Source organism: Mesoplodon densirostris, chromosome 8 (genome assembly GCF_025265405.1).
Source record: "Mesoplodon densirostris isolate mMesDen1 chromosome 8, mMesDen1 primary haplotype, whole genome shotgun sequence".
NCBI classification, from domain to species: Eukaryota; Metazoa; Chordata; class Mammalia; order Artiodactyla; family Ziphiidae; genus Mesoplodon; species Mesoplodon densirostris.
This window is the reverse complement of record NC_082668.1, coordinates 96,287,685-96,309,105: the sequence shown is the minus strand read 5'-3', so window position 1 is coordinate 96,309,105 and position 21,421 is coordinate 96,287,685. Positions and strand designations below refer to the sequence as shown.

The window sequence follows — 21,421 nt, the reverse complement described above, 5'->3', positions numbered from 1 at the left end:
AAGATAATCAGACAAGGGAGAGGGAGAATTTTTAACTGAAAGTTGACTTTTGCTAAATCTTAGCATTGCAAATAGCTTGGAGGGGCATTCATGCTGTGAGAAAAGTTTATTGTTCTCATGGTAGAACACCCAAACACTTAAATCTATTTGCTGAATATAACCCCTACCCCAAAAGGAGATGGGAAGTTATGAAGTGATGAAGAGCTTACGATTTCAAGGTAAAATAAATGTACGACTTGTTTTATTCATGCAATGCCATGTTCTACGAAGCCAAAAGGCATTCAGTAGATCAAAGCAAAAAAAAAATGAGTTCAGGGAAAAGTGACTAAATAAATAATGTGCAAAGGCTAAAGCAAACAGGTTGTAATGAGAGCCTCCTGTTGGTCAGGAAGCATTTTTTGTTTCTTGCTGGGAGGAAAAAGTAAGGGGAAGGATACCAGGAATCCTCAACTCCCTATGTTTTCTCCTACTATAAAGGTCTCTGAGATTCAGTATTAAGAATGATACTGATTTTCGGGTTGAAGAATTTTCCAAGGAGGAAGCCAGTCCCCATAATATAGGGGAAAAAATCTCAATGTCCTCAGTGTGCTGGGACACCTATAAAAATCAGCTATGAAAATCTGAAAGAATAGGCTTCATTTAGTGATGTGCAACTACGCATAAACCAGTAGAAGAATCTTAGAGCTCGCTTTCTTTCCTTCTTTCTTTTTTTTCTTCTCTTTTTGGTGGACACGATAAAGGGTAATAACACTGCCTTCTAATCAACTCAACTTTGCTGCATTTGACAGACCCTGACTCTTCAAGGTTGTGAGCAATAAATTCAGTTCCAATTAGGTGAAATGTTCTCAGGGTCACCTAACAGTCAGACTGAGAAAAAAACCAGCATGGCTGTGTTAGTCTTTTTGGAATAACAGAAAAATATTTTAAATTCTTGTATCTCCAATTCTCTTTAATTTTCCAAATTATATTCACATTTCTCTCAATCATCATAAATCTTCTGTGTACATATATGTATATGTTTATTAAACACAAACACACACACATAATCTGCTCTAGACAAAACATTTCCTATACAAAATTCCTTTATGCCTACTGTAATAAAAAAGAAAAAAAAAGGAGAAAGAATATATTTTTACTCTTCAGTGTAATTTGAGCATCTGTGAGATCTAGGATAGCTGCACATGAATGACTTCAGATCATTTATCTGCTACCCCATACCTCCTACTATTCCTCATTCTCTCCAATATCTACGGATCTAGTATTTAATGCATGCTATTAGCAACACAGGAAATGTAACAGCAATCTCTTCTACAGCAACCCTTATAAAATCATTCTCTTCTTGCCCTCCTCCACCTCATTTAAAACACAAGCAAACTGTTTTACTGCATGATGATGATACTGAGATTTTTATGAGAACGAGAAATTTGAGCTTTGGGACACAGGAAGTATTTTTTCTAACAGGTAATTCCACAGAGACGTCTAGGACAACTATTGCCTCCAATTAATTACACAATGGATTCTTGAGCTAGCTTCCCAGTTGCTTCAAGGAGAAATATGGTCCAAATTTTAACATTCATATTCATATCAACAGCATAATCTAACTTACCTAAGAATAAGCAATCAAACATGCAGTATAACATGTTCTTCATTTTTACTTCCCTAAGGTCAATTTTTAAAATGATCTATTTTATAATTATTTCAAAAATTACAACTACTGTAGAATGCTGCATACAAACTTCAGTAAAACAAGATCCATAACAACAACAGCAGGAACAATAACCACCACCACCACCAAGCAGCCTAGGTTCCTGCATAAATGTCTGGTGGACTAGAAGTTCCAAACGACAGAGGGGATGAAAAATGAGCCACTCACTACCAAAAAAGTCTCTCAAGTTGGCCACAACAATGAAGAAAGTGGTTCAAGTAGTGAGATGATTATGGGCTCAAAACAAATACTTGGTATCATGAGATGGGATTCTGATGGTCAAGAAACATTTAAAACAGGAGGGAAAAACCTGTGTATTAGGGTGGGAGAAAGTGGTGGGTATGTTTAATCCACTACAGTAAAAATAAATGCTATGACTTTCTGTAGGTAAAATATTGATGAGTAATGACATTCATATTAGTCATAGTCATCCCTGGCTGATTTTAAGATTCCCCAGTCAGGTGTGCATGGTGAAGAAACTTCCAAGTAACTTCTCAGTGATAGAGAATGAGCATCCTGAGGGATTCTGGAAGGCCTGTTGGTTTGGGTGAGCAGAAAATGTCTAGGGATGGTACTAAATTCTGTAGCATTCACCCTACGATCCTTTGTTTTACCAGATCAAGTGGAAGTGAGGTTTCTCTGGGAATGATTAATAGCTTACCGCCACCTCTCAGTCTATTTATTTCCACTGGAGTTGGAACTAAATCTACTTTAGAAAGTTTAGCATTTTCTTTGAGTATGGGAAGAGATGGTTTCAATTTCCCCCCAAAATAATTAAACTAGAATCACAAGGGCCACTTTGTTATTCTTTGCCAAAACAGAAGCAAGGCAAAAGAGCATAAATGAAAATTTAAGAACAAACCACCCCAAAATGTGACAGGAATATGAAATGGAGAATATTCTCCTGCTTTTTGAACAACTTCTTTTGATGACTCAGAAAAAAATCTTCATAAACTCTCCACACATTGAAAAGCACAGCCTGTGAATAGGAGGGCTATTCAGAATTACATTCTGTTTCTTCCAGAAAACACTGAGTGATATGGGGACCATGGTGGGCCTCGTAACCACAGTAGGACAGCCAGTGGCATTGCACTCATACACGTTGAGAACCAACCTATTGCAGACCACAGCTGTGAATGGGAATTTGTTCAATGGGATACCTTATAAAAACAAGACTGAAATGATATCTATCCACAAATATATATGTTCTTATGACGCTGGCCTTCTTCAATTATTTTATTTATAATTAAGGTTCTTTTTTCCTGGCTATGATAACCATAGATACCATGTTTAAAAAACAACAACAACAACAAAAATGATCACCACAAAACTAGACAATCATATGCTCAAAAGCAATTTTAGGCAATTTTCTTGTGAAGTCATTTGGCACATTTGTCTCTATAGTATTAATTTTCTGAAAAGAAGGGAAAACGCACAGAAACATACTGAACAAAAGACCACAAAAAATTGTGTTCATAGAATGTGGACATTCTAACTAAAAAAAACACCGATCATTAGTGCTTGTGAAAATTTATTTTCAAATATATCAGATTAGCAAGCAAAGCAACAGAGTTTGTTATTCATACATTCAGAATTAAAGCACAAAGAATGCTATCAATAAAACCAGAATTAAAGAAGAATTCTTTTTCTTACTTAAGACTGAAGAATTCTAAAAAGCAGTCCCTTTTACCTCTGTGTTAGAATATAGATTGATTTATAGTGCAATAAAAAGAAAAACAAAATCATAAGTCTAATTTTGATTGTGCAGGGCAAGAGTCCTTTATAATATATAGCTAGAATTGGAGTAGCAGAAATTCAAGCTTAAAGGTCTGAAAGTAACATGAATTTTGACATAAGAGATTTTAGGCATTTGCCATATTTTGTATCATTGCAATACAATGACATAAAAGGATCTTACTTTAAAAATTTTAAACTATTAATTTCAACTAAATAACTTATTTTAAATAATTTCAAGTAAATTTATCAAAAGCCATGAAGACTTTAGTTCAATTTTTTTTTTTTTTTTTCTTTTTGCGGTATGTGGGCCTCTCACTGTTGTGGCCTCTCCCGTTGCGGAGCACAGGCTCCGGATGCGCGGGCAGCGGCCATGGCTCACGGGCCCAGCCGCTCCGCGGCATATGGGATCCTCCCAGACCGGGGCACGAACCCGTATCCCCTGCATCGGCAGGCGTAGTTCAAATTTTAAAAGTGATTGTTGATGGCCAATAATATTTTTGTAGAATCATAGAATTTTAGAGTTGAAAAGGAATTCAGAGATCATCAAGTAAACTCCATCACTTTACCCAGGAGTTAATGGAAGCCCCGAAAATTTAACAGAAATACATGAGATTATACTGCCAGGAAATCACAGTGATTAGATTAGAACTCAAGTTTGTTACTTTCTAACCTACTGCAGTCCTCATCTCATTTATTGATAGATACAAGTTTGGACAGTGTTAACACATAAAAGCCTCTTTTAAGAACTAGTATATATAAATGAATGTTCATTACAACCCATTTGATTTTCAGTCTAGATTTTTAAGGTGACTTTTTGTTAAAATATGTTTTAATGGTTCCAAGGCCATAATTGAGGATGAAAATGCCACTTTACAGACATATTACATAATTTTAACCTTAAATTTTTTACTTATGCCAGAATAAGAATAGATTTCTCACTACTTTAGCTAATATAACTCAGTCTGAAAAGCACTAGCTTTAAAGCAGTTAGAAGCTGCTTTAAGCTTTTCAACTTCTATGAATTGATATATACAGACTAATATTTTAAAATATATATATAAGTATAAATGAAGGAAAAGTAAAGTCTGTACCTGCAGCTGTATTTTTGTATCTTTGCTGACACTTTTTGTTCTCCATCGTCTTGTGACCCGCTTGTCTTTCTTTGAAATATCTACACAGTTAGCCTACATTACACAAATAGTTAAAAGCAACAAAGCATTATTAAGTTAACACAGATGATACAGATATAGACAAAGAGAGCACAGCAAGTTAGTACTGAATCATTGTTAGACACCTAAAGCAAACCAGCCAGGAGATAAAGGTATATCTGATGCACAGCAGGCATTAAAAGCAGAGATAAAAACTTAACCATAAAACATATTTTTCTGCTATACCAAATGAAAACAGGATTAGCGTTTTTGCTACATGAAAAGACAGTAATAATTCTGAGAGTATCTAAGTTATGTCTTCATAACTATCATTTCTAATGCAACACAAAAATGAAAGAATGATTCAGATATTTACTTCTTCCAGTTAGTTTGTATTTAAATGTAAAACATTTCAAAAAATATATCTTACCACAATGACACCAAGATTGAAAAGTATTAAGAATAACTCCAGAATATAAACCAATCCTTATTGTAGTTATTTCCCTTTAAATGTTACCTTGTATATTCATAGAACAATCCAGTAAAAATTCTGAGTGAATATCTTAAGGTCCTTTGACCAGCAGCAGTAAATGTTTACCTGCATATCAGTAAAGTTAGGCGCTGACTGAGTTCTCTGAAGTATTTCCAAATTCTGCAGGAGCTTGCTAAGTTCCACAAGGTTTGACTGGCAGTGTGCAAGGTCTAATACAGATCAGAAATTAAAATATGTTACAACTGGGCAGGGAATGGTGGTGATGATAATAAAAGGCACTCTATCCAAATTATGGCAAATATGATGAGGCAGATCTATGTTTATAGAATGATGATACTGGCAAATGAAAGAAAACAGAACTGGTCTCCGGTTTAGAACCATACAACCACTGATTATTTATTGGATGACCTCAAAACCCACTCTTACAAATGAACAGTTATTAGTGTAGAAAGCCATTAAAATCCCAGTGAAATTGGGTGTGCTCATTTTCCTGCTGAGGGAACTTCAGCAGTTGTACAGTTCTGTTGTTAGGAATGTGTCTACCTGCTATGAAGGTCTTCATATAGGACTCAGAATCTCTGCACACTCTACAGAGAGCAGGGCAGCAGCAATCCATCGGGGGCCAGGTCCCACCCAGGTCCCACCTCTCAGCAGCATCTGCCCTAGGGTGGCGCCCTAGGTGAGCTGTTCAAGTCCTGCTGTTGTTCTTCCAGGGAACTCTTGGCCATCAGTGGCCTTTAAATTCCTCAAGAAAGGAAATCACCCAATGCAGGTGATGGAAGAGAGTACTGAGGGGGCTAGAACCCTTCCACCACTCCCTCCCCATTTCAGGGGAAGCAGCACCATTGTACTCCTCCCATGCGCCCCACAAAGAAAATAAAGTGAGCGACTTGGAAGGGTAGGAAATACCGAAGATAAACGGGAAGGAATGAGGGAGAAAATTAGTACAAAGAAAGAAGGCAGGGGTTGGAGGGAAGAGGAGAAAGGAGTTGGCTAGAAGAGACCTATATATATATATTTTTTTTTTTTTTTTTTTTTTTTGCTACGCGGGCCTCTCACTGTTGTGGCCTCTCCCGTTGCGGAGCACAGGCTCCGGACGCGCAGGCTCAGCGGCCATGGCTCACGGGCCCAGTCGCTCCGCAGCATGTGGGATCTTCCCAGACCGGAGCGCGAACCCGTGTCCCCTGCATTGGCAGGCGGACTCTCAACCACTGCGCCACCAGAGAAGCCCAAGAGACCTATATTTTAATTTGCCTTTTAAAGAACAAAACTACATCACAGGCACCATGCTGGTAGGGACATTATCTAACACTACCTATCCATTAAAGCTTCTATCCAGTAAATATTATATTAATTCTCCTAAATAGCTGTGATTATTCTACACAAATGGTGTATGTAGGCAGCGTAGAGATATAGAAATGGGGCTTAAAATTCTTTCTAACAGAATGGAAAGAGAACTTGGTGAATGAACTCGATTCAAGGCAAAAGGATCCAAAACTAAGGGTCGGGAGACACTGATTTACTTTACACTTCTCAGCTGCAGTTTTCTCACCTGTCAAGTGGTGACAGTACTATTTACTCTCTTACCTTCCTAATGAAAGTAGCAACTGAGATGGGAGGTGAGAAAATTCTATGAAAACCAGAAATGGTCTTTATGGAGTATTAACTGCACTATGTTTAATCATTCTTCTAGGGCCTTAACTTGGAACAAGCACACCATTCCTTGACACTTCTATCATGGAAGAAATGAAACCCCTGGCAGAATTTTGCTCCTTGCTTTAAGTGCCTGGTTGTATGTAAGGATTATAAGGACTTGCCCAAGACAATAAAAATACCTTTAAAAAAGAAATCTCTAGAATTTCATTAAATTAGATCTAATTTTAGAATCTGGGAAAAAGGAAATATTATGCCAAGAAAGGACTGTTGAGACAGTTTATAACAGTAAAAAATTTTAAACTTAAATATCTAGCAGTTTACTTACCTTCTCATCTTCCCTACCTTGTTCTAAAAGAACTCTACTCAATATTCTGTAATAACCTACATGAGAAAAGAATCTGAAAGAAGAATAGATATATGTATATGTATAACTGAATCACTTTGCTGTACGCCTGAAACTAACACAGCATTGTAAATCAACTGTATTCCAAAATAAAATTTAAAATTAAATTAAAAAAAAGAAAAAGAAACGTCCAATTGCGGAATAGTTAAATAAATTAAGGTATATCCAAAGTTATCCATTTACTATTTCATTTAGGAATCACTGACTTGGAAAACACTATGCACCCAGCACAGTTCTAAGCACAGGGAATATAGCAATAAAATAAGATTCATGGAATTTACATTCTGGTTTAAAGAAAATGTACACAATAAATAATCTACGTTGAACTATTACGTACCATTTTAGTGACGGCATATACTGGTACATAAGGATGGCATATAAAATACTAATTTAATATTTTGTTTCTATGGGAAAAAGTGCTCTCCAAGAGCCAAGAAATTCCCTTACATACTTGAGATCTGGACTGACGGAAGTCCAGACCTATGAATAGCTAACCTCTTTAAGTACTGGAACTATAAATGTGCTATGTTATGGGTTCAAGAAGATGTTACTTGATGAACTTCTGAAATGCAACCAACCTCAATACTGGGATACTATGAAATGATCAAAATAGACACCCCCCCCCGCCAAAAAAAAGTGCTGTGGTAGTTCAGGAAAGGGACAGTTACTGTGGTTTGAGGTCGTCAGAGCAGACTTATAAGAGACAGTAGAAGCTTTTGTGGGTCTGGAGGATTGATAAAAAGGCTTCAGCAAAACAGGAAGGTGGAGGAGGGCAGAGAGGGCACTGCAGGTTGGGAAGACAGCCTGTGCAAAGGCATGGAGGCAGGAACATGCAAGCACGTTCAGGAAACAGCAAATAAGTTTAATTAGGCCTACGGAAGGCAAGGTTGAAAGGGTAGGCAGGGCCAGAAAGCTGAAAGCTGGATGTTAAACGCTGGGCTAAGTAGTTTGGACTAAAGCCCAAGAGCTCACGGAGAACCACCTGAAGAGATATTTGCAAAAAAGTTATTTTATGAAATAGTGGTCATGAGGGACTATTATATGTAGTGAACAAAGAATGGCTTTGGGATTAGTCAAATGTGGGTTGGCTGGAGTCCCAGCCTCTCTGTCGGGGCAGCTGTGTAATCTTGGGCAGGCTCCTTAGCCTCTGTGCATTTCACTTTCCTCATCTGCAAAGTGGGGACAGTAGCAATACCTACGTCTCATAGCAGAGGGCAATGGGATAACGGCTGCTAAGTGCTGGCACTGGATGCAAACATGTCCAAACACAGTAATTTCCCAGGAGCCTCTAAGAGCGACGGATCCACAGAGCAAGAGATTGAGGGTGCGGGTACCAGTCAGAGACTGGGCAAAGGGTGAGCCTGAGTTAGAACAGCAGAAATGGAATTCCAGAGGAAGGGTAGATGATGGGGAGGGGAGAAGGGGGAAGTTGGCAAAGAAATAACAGAACTCAGTTTCAGCTGGATGAACAGGGTGGGGGAGTCAAGAGATGACAGAGGTTTCAGGAGTGGTTATGAGAGCAGCACTGAAAAAAACAGGGGAGCCCAGGAACTGGGACCATTTTCACAGAGGAGACAGAGAATTTGGTTTTAGACAGGCTGAGGAGAAGGCGTGACCGAGTGTACAGACAGAGAGAGTCCACAGCAAGGAAGGGGGTGGGAATATAGCACAGGCTGGATACAGAGGTCTGAAATTTAAAGAGAGTTTTCAGCCCTTTTGAGAGAAATATGGTGCAGTGACTAAGAGCATATGCTCTGGAGTCAGACTGCCTAAGTTTGAATCCCAGCTCCACCATTACTAGCTGTGTGAACTGGGTCCAAGTGAGTTAACTTCTCTGTACCTAAGTTTTCTCACCTAGTGGAGTAAAGTGGAGTTGACAGGATTAAATGAGTTGACGCACTTAAAACACCTAGAACAGTGCCTGCGGCACCCCATACCTACCAGCTGCGCCACTACCACCACTACCATCATCAAAACAGAGACTGCAGTTGAAACCAGAAGCCTGCCTGTCATCTCCAAAGCACAGAGCACCGTCATTAGGATCAAGTTGGCCTGGGTTAGCCCTGCAGCTCTGTCAAGTACTTGCTGTGTAACTTGGACAAGTTACTTCACCTCTCTGAGCTGTAGTTTCTCTACCTATAAAAATATGGTTCAAAATTCCTGCTTGGTACTATTGTGAAAATCTATAAAATACCACATATGTAAAGTGCTTAGTTCAGTGCCTGGCCCATATGAGCACTCAACAAGCTATAGTTACTATTATTGAAGCTAAAAGCAGAATACTGAATCTTGATCATCCCTGCAACCAAGGTTGGCCAGAGGAGAATCCCAATGAAACAGAGAAGAAGCAGTTGGAAAAAAAGGAAAACTTCATGGGGCCTAAAAGAGGAGGCTCATTAAAGAAGGTCTTGCAGGGCGGGTCAGAGGATGAGGCTTGAAAACACAGCAGAAAGCAGATGGCGCCCTGCTGCCAAGAATGCTTCTTCTATAGAGCAAAAAGGGCAAAGTCAAATTATGGGAGAGAAGCTGAAGTCTATGGGTAGGAATGACTGAAGTGGGAAAGGCTGAGGTTGTCCTCAAGACAGGAGATCATTACTACACTAAATCCTGAAGGAGAACAGAATGGCAGGACGAGGACACAGGTAGAGAGTTCAGGATGGAGAGAAGGAGGGTCACCCCCGAGACTGGAGAGAGGGCACAGGGATGGGCCACGGAGTATCTGAAGCACACAGGGAGTCAAAGACAAACCCCCACCAGCCAGGGGCTTCTTGGCATCAAGGTCAATGTCTATTTATTTTGGTCACATGAATGGACTTTGTCCCGGGAGACAGTCTCAATCTTTTCAGCAATGTCGGTGGCCAGGTTAAACTCCACAAGCGTATGCAAAGTGGCAGAAATTAGAGGAGAGGCTGACTGTCTAGAACCGCCGCAGAGGCAAGCCTGCAGTGTCTAGGACAGTGAGGTCAGCTTCTTCCCCAACCTGAAGTTCATAAAGGCAAAGCAACGTCTGTGTGTTTTGTGAATATACTCAAGTAAAACCCTTTTAATGGAATGTTAGCTGGACACACTTTATGAATATAACATCCCCCTTAAAGTCATATTTTCACATAAAGATTAAGTTTGGAATGTGGAGAGGGCTAATAAAAATGCTGCAAACTTTGAGTTCACACATGTGTAAAGCAAAAAAAAAGAAAAAGAACTGGTTGGGGCATGAACACAGGTTGCCAAATTTCAATTTTTCTAAGTGAGGACATAAAATAACGTAACATCTCCTTTCACCATAACTTCATAAAAGAAAAAAATTTAATATCAAAAAAGTTAGGCCCAACATCATCTCAAGATAATTTAAAAATTAAATCAATTTAGATGTATTAAATACTTGTTATGTTGTTTTTGTGTTGTTTTGTTTTGTTCATTTTTGAAGGTCAAATGAAAGCTGTCTCACAGACTGGAAATGGTCTGTGGATCCAGTTTGGACCAACGTGCTAAGGCTCATTTCAAGGAAGGAGAAAGTTTCTGCAGATTAAGAGGCTGAGAGATGGTACAGTGAAGAATCATGTATTAGCTCGGAGTATTTAATAACTGATCCATAGTGGAACACCACTACCAGGTAACTGTGGATCTGAGATCAGTATAATTTTGCTGCTTACTGTTGGTTGTTGGGAAACACACTGTTCTGTGGGCCAGATGGAGCAGCAGAGAAGGCAGCTGTGTAAGTGACCTAGTAGACTGTCAGCAGGGAGGCTGGAGGGTGCTCCCAAGGCAGCACTCAGTTGGGTGATTGCCACCAGGGTCCGGGGTGTCGGAGGCTAACGAAGCCAGAGGGAACTGCTAATGCGATGAAGTGAGAGGGTTGAAGTGGGTGGGAGTCTGGGTAAGGGAAAAACCAGATTCAGGAGTTGTGAGGGTGCAGGAGAACGGACAGGTAAGAAGCCCGAGACATGGCAAAGAGGAGATCTGGGATATAAAAATAAGAAAAAAGGGCCTCCCTGGTGGCGCAAGTGGTTGAGAGTCCGCCTGCCGATGCAGGGGATACGGGTTCGTGCCCCGGTCTGGGAGGATCCCATATGCCGCGGAGCGGCTGGGCCCGTGAGCCATGGCCGCTGAGCCTGCGCGTCCGGAGCCTGTGCTCCGCAACGGGAGAGGCCACAACAGTGAGAGGCCCGCATACCGCAAAAAAAAAAAATAAATAAAAATAAGAAAAAAAAAAAAAAAGCTGGAGGCAATCAAGGGGGCTTGGGGGGTGAAAGGTACAGCACCCACTATTTGCCCCTTTTGCGCTGTTTCTTTGGCTCATCCTGAGAGCCCACAATGGGCAAGAACTAACCTTCTGCACACCTGTCCATTTCTTCCGAGTCTTGTAGCCAGGCTGCCACTTTGCTCTGCCCGGTCGTGCAGGTTGCAGGGAGGCTGCTACCGCATGGTAAAGGGGACTGCCATGGAAAGCTGTTTGGCTGCGCCTACGATGAATAAAAAAACGCGTATGGTTAGGCAGAAATAGTACATTTAAGTTACTAAAAAGAACACAAGTATACTCAAAGTGACATTAAAAAAGAGAGGAACAAAAAGGCACGCTCAAAATATGGAAGAAGCCTCTTGGCTAAATGTGGTATGAGCTCAGTAGAGCCAAAATTTCTAAGCAATAAGGACACGACACTCGTTAAGCTGCCATCTCCACTAAAAAACAAAGGGGACAACATTCAAGTATGTTATATCTCATACTCGCAAGGACATGCCAACTCAAATTTTCAATAGTTTTGCATTACTCATTAAGTTATAGCTGATACAGTGTCCTTGTTGCAGTACTCAGCTCATGAGTGAAGGCCTTTCCTTTCCGAAAGCTCTCTGTACCTTTATGATCAACTCATGGTCTCATCAGCTACCTGGGATTCTTAAATACATTACCCACCAGCAAGCAACCTTGTCATGCTGTGAATGCATATTGAAAACTGTAACATATAAAATGGCAGTCTTGGCAAGTTATTATTATCTATAGCTGATAGACTTTCCATTAAAGGGATTTTATGTGAAATAAAAGTTGTATGAAGTATGTAGATACTAAAGTGAGTACAGTAGACACTGTGAAAAAAGCAGAAACTTATTTTCCCCAAAGCTGAAACAACTTTAAAACTCCATATTTGACTTTAATATGCAGTTACAACTGATTGTGTCTCTTCTAAATCATTATGAAGTGAAGGACGCACCTACTTAGCAAACCCAGACTTATTTATTACCCTCACAGGGCCACAAACCAATTAACATTCAAGAGTCTCATAATTTGATGCTTAGAATTCAAGCAAAGTGATAAAAAGCTCTTTTCACTCTTTACTGCATTTTGATAAATGTAACAGAAATCTTTCACTGAGTTAGATCTCAGAGGTATATCATTTGTAACTAGAGCAATAGATCTATGAAAACCAGAGTTGAAGAGCTCTCTTATTCCAAGGCAAACAGTGGGGAGGATTTGGTTTCAGTTCTCCATTCTCGGATGTCACCCAAGTTATTTAATAAATAACACACAAGGGATGAAAATAATACGTCTTTTATCGACACTCTGTACCAAAGACACAGGCAGAAGCTGGAAGAACCAAAGGGTTAAACATTTATATTTTTAAAATATCCATCTGGGATACATTTCTTGTTTAACTTGGACTAACTCTGGGATTCATTCTATTCTGTGATGAGAACACAGGAGGCCCAGAGAAACCTGGGGACTCTCTTGCACATCTTGTGTTGGGTCATTCAGTAAGTGCCCTACTTCCTAATGACCCCGACCTACTGGTTCATTTCCTTTGATTTCAGAAGCAGTTAGTACTAGGGTTAACCCAATACCCTGTTCCTAGGAGAGAGATATTCCATAATGAAATAAGGTTTGAGAGCCTTGTGAAATACAGTTAACGGGATTTAACAAAAATTAGGTAAGTAATTTCCATCAAAATAGCAAAAACTAAATACAGCTGTGTTTCATTTAATCTGATTTGATGAGTGTTGCAGTTACTCCATGAGGTTTTTCAATGCTTTGCAGAGGAAACTTGGATATGTTATTCCATATATCCCTATGTAGGAAAACAGAGAAAAGCAGAGTCTTCACTGAAACACATTTGAACTCAACTCCTTGGGGCAGCTAGTTATTCACAGATGTCTCTATTCTCAATATCAGGTGCCAAGTGAGAAACCGGAAGACCCCTGGGCAGTACAATGTGGCTATGGTTCAGAAAACTTAATTATTGAGGCAAAGGCAGAAATAGCTGTCTCCCTGTCTATTGTCTTAACCTTGGTTTTTAACAGGCAACACCTCTAGCTTTTCAGCAACACAGAAAAAGAACTCTTAATACAGCCGAAAGAATAGCTTCAGCCTCCCTTAATCTGGTACCTGGTATAATGAAAAAGGCACTGATTTTGGAAACAAAGATGAAGATTCTGATCTTGGCTTAGCTGTTTAATGTCTATTTAACTTCTGGAAAAATTATTTACTGTCTCTGAGCTTTGGGTATATTTAAGACTAGAGATGAATGAATGTCCAATGCTTAAACACAGTGCCTAGTCATTCAAATATATTATATTCAAATATATTATATTACTGTCACAATCTCTAGCCCACTTGAGTTAACCTCATGGGGAAATTCACTGGGCTCTCTCACGGTCATGTATATATTACAGCTCAAGGCAAAAAAACAAGTTTCACTTTAAAAACTTTGTGGTCTTCTTATTACCACCCAGGAAGACATCAATTTCTAGGTGCTGATTAACCAAATGTTCACTCTACTTTCTAATATTCCTACAAAGCCACATACAATTTAGATGTACTCCATTCATAGAAAGGAAAACTTAATTCTCTTGGTCCACATTTCCACCTAATCTATACTTGTAATTAACTTTGATGGTAAATATCACTACTGTCTTCTGAGGGTTAGTTTACAAAGCAAACCTTCTCTTTCTGGTTTGTAAAATGAGACACAGTTAACATGTTTGCATAATTTTCCAAGCAATTTCTGGGCTGACTTTCATATAACAAAGTTATACCTTTCCATCCACAACAGAAACATTAGCAGCTGGTGAGGATTCAGCTGTGGAGGTTGAAGGAAATATGTGAAAACTAGCATCTCGTGGTGATCTCACAATTTCATTCTGCCGATACAATCGATGATGGCGCAGTTTGGAGACCCATGCATCAAACCAGTCCTGGGATTTCACCTAAAACAATAAACACCAGGAGTAGGTAATGGTGAAACCAATCTCCTATTTACCACTGATATAGGCAAGTGATTTCCCCAGATATTGGCAGAGAAACTGTTGAAAGGCAACTTTACCTTCAAATGATAGATGTGTTCTTCTGTGTCAAGGTCTATTCTCCGAGCTTTCTTTTTAATTGACATGACAGAGAGTCCGACATCGATGCTTCCGTGGACCTTCCCTTTTTGAATCTGAAATCAAAAGACTGGTAAAAAGGCTGTAAGGACATGTGATTTGATGTGCTTTTGTACTGAAGTGAGCTTAATGTAATATTTAACTTATCTATAGGAGATGGAATATCACACCACCTCTACAAAGAGGAAATGGCTAAGGTTCTGAAGTTAAGGTCCTGAATCTGAGGACAGTTGAAGTTGCAGTGACTTCATACCAATTTCAATAAGTAAGACTATTCATCTCATTCCTGTTTTTGGCATAACTTCTAATCTAGATTGCACAGTTTATATCCTAAAAAAGATATCTTTACTGGTTCCTAAAATAACTATGGTCAATCTCTGACCTACAACCCAGAAGATCCCCAAGTAATCAGCTAGAAGACTGCTGCTGAGGCAAAATTGGGCAGCTACTACAGAGTGCACGGAGCAGCCAGCTCTTCCTTCTGGCTGCCCTCATCTGGTCAAGGACACACAGCTGTTTCAATGAAGGAGCTGGGGACAACTGAAATCTGAGCTCTCTGTTACTTACCCTATATACAATGATAAGAAGGAGGCATTTTCCAGTTTTGCATGCAAACAATGTCTTTTTATATTAAAGAAAAATAATTTTGAATAATTTTAGAGTTGGGATGCCCAAGATAAAAGAATGTATGAAACAGAAATGAAGTTCATAAGATAGGTCTCAAAAAGACTTTAGTAAGAACAAATGTTGCTTTAAACCTCAAAAAAAGCACATACAGCATAGTTTATTGAGAGATGCAGGAAAAAAGCCTACTTGGGTTTTCTAAGACAGAAAGGGTGATTTTTATTAGTTGGTGACTTTTAGGTTTAAGCTTCTGTTTTTAACAACACACATCACAATAGTTAAATTAAATCTTCGTGCACCAGTTTGAGATTTTATGCTAGCTTGAGCATAAGCGTAAAACACACCTTCCATGCAACATCTGTTAAATCTTACAGGCACAGCAATGCACAGAGCTGGTAACTAGGGCACAACACTTGTACACTGTGGTGGTTACTCACTTCAAGCAGAATTCTAAACCCATCTTTGTGTCTACTTACATCAAGTGGTACCTTTGAATACTTTAACATTCCATTATCCAGGACAAAATAACGCTGCAAGAACCAAACAATCCCCAGTTATTGTCAGTATTTTGAATTATATAAAACATTCACAAGTGTGGGTCTAACATTGCTTGGCATTTAGTTATCAGTATGTTTGATCATTTTCATATATTTGAATTCAGTGGACCTGGCCACGGTCAGTCACATTAAATGGTAAGGAAATCTTAGCTCGAGTTCCATACTATTTACCTAGTAGGGTTCTTTTATACATAATCCAATGGGGATGAAATCTTTCACCACAGTTTTTCTTTTCTTTTCTGTTTTTCTTGCTTTTCTTTCTTGGCTGTACTGCACAGCTTGTGGAATCTCAGTTTCCTGACCACGGATTGAACCCAGGCCACGGCAGTGAAAGCCCTGAATCCTAACCACTAGACCACCAGGGAACTCCCCCATTACCACGGTGTTTCTTAATGGGGGTGTCAGGGGTTGAGGGGGGAGGGAGAAATCCCAGGGCCTGCAACTAAGACTTTCTAAATGAATCACGGTGGGGTGTTTTTGAAAGTGAGAAATGAAAATAACCTGAGTTAGGTCACAGTGATTCTGTGAGGAATTTGTCTACAGGGGATTTTCCACCTTGAAGATAAACTCCTGAATCTCCCTGGCTACCATAGATAATTCTGAAAATGCCCATGTCTGTTAACAGAAGCCAGTGGACTGGACCTATGAATAATGAATTATCTGCAAAGTTTAAAAAGTAGCCTTATCAATATGCTTGCATCTCCACTTAGCAAAATACTTCCAGTTCACTCTTAGTAAAAGAGATTAAAAGTTATTTCTGAACTATATTAAGGGGAAAATATATATACTGGGGGCAGTTTTTGTCTCTTTCAAGATACTCATGGTCCAGTCCAAATGAATCTAGCCTTTTTTTTTTTTTTTTGCAGTGTGCGGGTCTCTCACTGTTGTGGCCTCTCCCGTTGCGGAGCACAGGCTCCGGACGCGCAGGCTCAGCGGCCATGGCTCACGGGCCCAGCTGCTCCACGGCATGTGGGATCTTCCCGGACCGGGGCACGAACCCGTGTCCCCTGCATCGGCAGACGGACTCTCAACCACTGCGCCACCAGGGAAGCCCAATCTAGCCATTTTTGCTCCACAAACCTCAGGAACTCTCTGCTATTGATTTCCTTTCCGTGGACAATTGACTGGAGAACAAACAGCTCCCAGGACCCAATCAAACAATGGGTCCAGTGCCCTCCTCTAGTCTCTACAGATGCAGGGAGTCTTTCTGTGGCTGGTAAATTACTCTGCTGGGAAGTTTTTATGTGACTCAGGAACTCTTAGCTGCTGAGGTGACAGGCAGTCAGGCCTGGAGACACCCTACACAGAACTCACAGAAGGTCACTGTAACCCCTTTGTTAGAGGTTCTGGGCGGGGGGAAGAGGTAAGCCCTGGAAGAAGGAATCTCTATAGCTGAAAAACACTTGATTGCCTATGACCTGGGCAATCAAATGGGCTGATGCTTGAATAAATATCTAATGGTATTAGAGACCAAGAGAAAAGGCAATGCAAGGGAGAACCTCCTACTGCTTATGTAGCAAAATGTCTAAGGGAAGGTCCAGGAAGAGTTGCTATTGAACCACAGCCAGTGCTGCTGAAACATGGACTGAGAGTGCTTAATCAAAGTTAGCAATTTATATAAAATGTGTTTCTTGACCCCTTTCTTCTGTTTGTCCATTCCTATCTATCAAAGAATTCTAGCAGGGATAACCTATAGGATGGTCACAGGGAAAGAGATAAGCAAGGCCACTGATTTGAGGAATTGCAAAGTGGTAAGGTCAGAATGGAAGGCAAAGGTGATTCCAGGAAGGAGTGTGGCCAGTTGGCCAAAATCCAAGAAAGAACAAGGGTGGGGAGAGATTCCTGGCACTGGTATAAAATTATGGGTGCAGGGGAGACTACCAAGGTTTCTGACAAGTGAGAGGGAAGAAGACTCTTTGACCGGTTTTTATTCCACCCTCAGAGATAGGGGGTTGGGGCAACATTTCCCAACTGTTAATTTTTAAATCCTTCTCTTAAATTGCAAAAAATATATTTCCTCAAGGATGTTATAATCCATAACTTCCCCTTTTGGGTCAATGGGCAGCCACCAGCCCGCCATTTGCACCCACAAATCCATCTGCCTTGAGATGAAATCCATCAGCAGATGTGGCAAGTAATGAACCTGTTCTTTCAGTGATTTCAGACAAGATACTGGTGGTCTACCAAAAGGCTTATATTGAAAATAGAGGACAACTTTCTTCTCCTAATCATCCAGAATTCCTGCTACTCAGGTAACTGCAACAATATAGTGTAAAATATTTTCTCCATAATTAAAACTGGAAGATGGAAAAAGAATGTGGAGTTGGGTAGAGAGGAATAAACCATATACGTTAAAGGGCAGTAAACAAACTTCCAAGATCAGTGACTTTCCATCTTTAGTCTGCACTGGTAACAATAATTCTAGGAATTTATCCCAAGGACTTAAATGGAAATTCATGTATAAGAATGTTCATCACAACTTCATACAATAAAAAATTAGACATATGCTACATATTCAGCAATAGGGAACTGGTTCAATAATGGAATTAGTATAAATCCATCCAATGGAAGCCATGTCTGCATTTTATAAAATCTCATATTTAGAAGAATATTTAATAAGAACATATTTATACTAATTTAAGTTTAAAAAAAGCAGAGTAAACAAAAATATGTCCAAACTGGATTTTAAATATCGTGTAAAATATTTTTTCCCTGCAAACAGACATTACAGATCTCAGACTTAAATAGGTATGATAGGTTGCAGCCTGTACAGTTAAAACAAGGCCTTGAAGACTAGCTTTACACATACAACTATACTCTTGGTTTCCCACCTAATGACTCCAAATAAGAGCCTCTATTTATGAAGATGATCTGAAGATGAATATGATGAAAAAGTTACCTTGTGCCAGCCCTTTAAAGGCCATTTTCTCTTCTTTAGCATAAAGCCTTCATGTTTGTCTGGTCTCTGGACATTGGTTTGGCCTATTTTCAGCCCTTCTATAATTTCCCAGCTGTCAGCTTCCTGAGAGAAAAGAAAAACAAATCACATGTTTCTCAGTGTTTGATGATGCACTTAAAGCAGATTCTTAAGTAGAAATTGCTTTTAAAGCAATACTCAACCCACCAGAAGTATGAACAACATTCTGGGGCAAATTCTAACCTCAAACCCAGCTATGCACTTATAATTGAAGTGAGAACGAGTTTCCAGGTACACCTGGAGGTATGCAGGTCCATCAGAGATGAGCTGGATGGAGTTGGAGTCTGGGGTAGAATGGACTTTCGATTGCCTGCATTCACAAGGTTGAAAATGCATTTTTCCAGACAGTTCATCTCTGGGCACAGAGGCACTTTAAAGTTTTAAAATAAGATCATTTTGGTGAAACATGTTCAATTAGTGTGTGGGCCTGGTTTTCTGTAGAAATGAAAAGGCTGCAGCAGCTTAAGTGGCTCATGACTTCTTATGCTGAAGAGCAGCGCTGTGGGCATCTGTTTCCTCTCAGTGAGGCTGCGTGCATTTCAGAGTCAGCATAAAATGCCCCGCTTGCCAAACACCCACCAAGAAGTCCGTGCTGCAAAGACGTACATCGTGAGATACACATACCCTTAGGAGCCCATGAAAGAGCCAGAAATCTGGGATTCTAGAGTCCATATCACCCTCCTCTGTTAAAAACAGACTAAATCATGTTTCCTCTTCCATGAGACATGTTTTGTTCGTCTATGGTGTTAAAAAAAGTTTTAAAAATGAATTGTCAACATTTTAAACATCAGAGGATTTCAGGCTTTAAAAATCCAAATTTCTAGTGTTTTGTGAAAGCCTAAGATCTGGCAACGCTGGGCCTGCCCTGAAGGACGGCTGCCCGTCTTCAGTTTACCACAGTCCCCCTTGGGTCTGCTTCCATGTTAGATACCTGCCCCTTAGCAACATCCTGGGTTTTAAAATCCCTGGACCAGGTGATTTCTAAGGGCTCACGCAATTCTAAAGTAACCGCTGACCTGGCAAACACTCATATTCTAGATCTCAGGCTTGGGGCACAATCAAGCAAAGTAGAGGCAGGAACAACGAGGTCACATCCCATGCACAACCACTGCAATCCCGCCCACGGTGCAAGGAAGCAAAATCTCTCAGCATAACCTGCTCGGCTGCCTCAGCTCTGGAAAGACGGATGCAGCTCCACGCATCAGGGCGGGCCCCTCTGCAGAATGCCCCAACCCTAACTGACTCAGGAAGTGCCTTCTGACATGTTCTATCAGAAATCATCTTTAGACCACAGCACAAAGACTTCAACGGGAATGGCAGTGGGTTCCATTTCAGGACCGCTGGACTTGCTGGCCCAATGTCTGGGTGGTGGCTGCCCAGAACCTGCTGCAGGACCGTGAGGCTCTGACAGGACCCAGGGGCGAAGGGGCCGTAATCGGTTACCGATGTCGGCCACAGGAGCAGCGGGGGAGAGGGCTGTGTATTTGCCATCCACGCCTCTTTCCCCTGTCTTCTCCTTTCATCTCAGAGGCTGCTTGCCCTATGGTCGAGTCAAATCTAAGCCCAAATATGTGTAAATAGAGTGGGATTTTCACCGAAAATTGTTTCCAGGAGATGTGGCTGAACACTGCTTCATACAAAACATCATGAAGCCTAGGAGATACTCCTGGTTTCTGAAGAGCCCTCTAAAGCCAGCATCGTGCTTCTACCCTATCTAAGCCCAACCCTACAACCACCACTGCCCTGAGAACTAATGTGAGATCAGTGTTATTTCTCCATCTGCTTGGTCATCCCTGAGGGGTGCCTAGTGAATGAACTACAGCCCTTACAGAAACGCACCTACCAGTGTTCATTTGGCAACATTAAGAACCCTTTGAAGGAGCTGTAAATTTCTCCTTAACATAAGAAAATAACGCCCAAAGTGATTTTCTACTTGAATACTGTCAGAAACTGTGATTGGTCTGAACTGTTAATTAGATACAGTAATTTTAAAATGTATATTTCTCTATGGAATGTGTATCTAAATAAATCCACTTCTTACCTAAAAAAAAGAATATATATATATATATATTTCTGATGAGACAGTTTCAGGCTCTATACTATGTTTTTTGGACAATAAAAGGGATTATCATCAGGAGTACAAAGCAGAGCGTTTTGGAATTTTCATTTTTTAATAATGATTGCGATTGAATTCAGGTGAGCATTGCTTATAAATAATGTTAGAATAATAGAAGAAAATAGTAGGTTCTCATAAAAAGTCCAGTATCTTTGGCTTTTTACTCTCATCAGCGAAGTAGATAAAAATGATGGATTTTTATTCCATAAAAGTGATGGATTTCTATAGATTTCTTTTAGAAAACCTTGGTATAATCAAGAAATTAAAAGAATAACTCTCTATATATGTGTACGTATATTCATTAGTGCTCTCTCTGTTCTTAGAGAGATATCAGCTGTATTTAATGATATTTCTATTTTTAGTAGCCCCATCCATAGATATCATCTCCAGAAGAATAGCATTTTTATTTTTGGCTAGATCTTATCTTATCTGAAGGCTAGTGTTCATCTTTGATTTATTGTGTGTGTGTGTGTTTGTGTGTACATATATGACGAATTCTCTGGATTACTAATGAAAATGGAAACATTTAATAATAAGTACAAATGCTTTTTGAATTTTTTTCTAATTAAAATCAGAATGTAGTAGTAGCTTGTCCCTGTGGAGCTATGACTACTGATCTCTATCACAGCAGTTTTTT

At 39.9% G+C, this 21,421-nt stretch overlaps 1 protein-coding gene across 18 annotated transcripts in view; it reads right to left on the bottom strand.

Annotated features, from left to right (window-relative positions):
* OSBPL6 (oxysterol binding protein like 6) overlaps nucleotides 1-21,421 on the bottom strand; it is a 215,300-nt gene that overhangs the window by 42,659 nt on the left and 151,220 nt on the right. For 15 of the 18 annotated variants that reach the window (XM_060105973.1, XM_060105975.1, XM_060105971.1 and 12 more), the window contains 7 exons: nucleotides 18,591-18,713; nucleotides 15,611-15,664; nucleotides 14,453-14,566; nucleotides 14,166-14,336; nucleotides 11,470-11,602; nucleotides 5,189-5,292; nucleotides 4,534-4,626 (listed from right to left, as the gene is read on the bottom strand). In XM_060105973.1, coding sequence (XP_059961956.1) covers nucleotides 4,534-4,626; nucleotides 5,189-5,292; nucleotides 11,470-11,602; nucleotides 14,166-14,336; nucleotides 14,453-14,566; nucleotides 15,611-15,664; nucleotides 18,591-18,713 — 792 coding nt within the window. The remainder of the gene's footprint in view (nucleotides 1-4,533; nucleotides 4,627-5,188; nucleotides 5,293-11,469; nucleotides 11,603-14,165; nucleotides 14,337-14,452; nucleotides 14,567-15,610; nucleotides 15,665-18,590; nucleotides 18,714-21,421) is intronic. The other 3 variants (XM_060105982.1, XM_060105984.1, XM_060105986.1) reach the window with 1 other exon arrangement.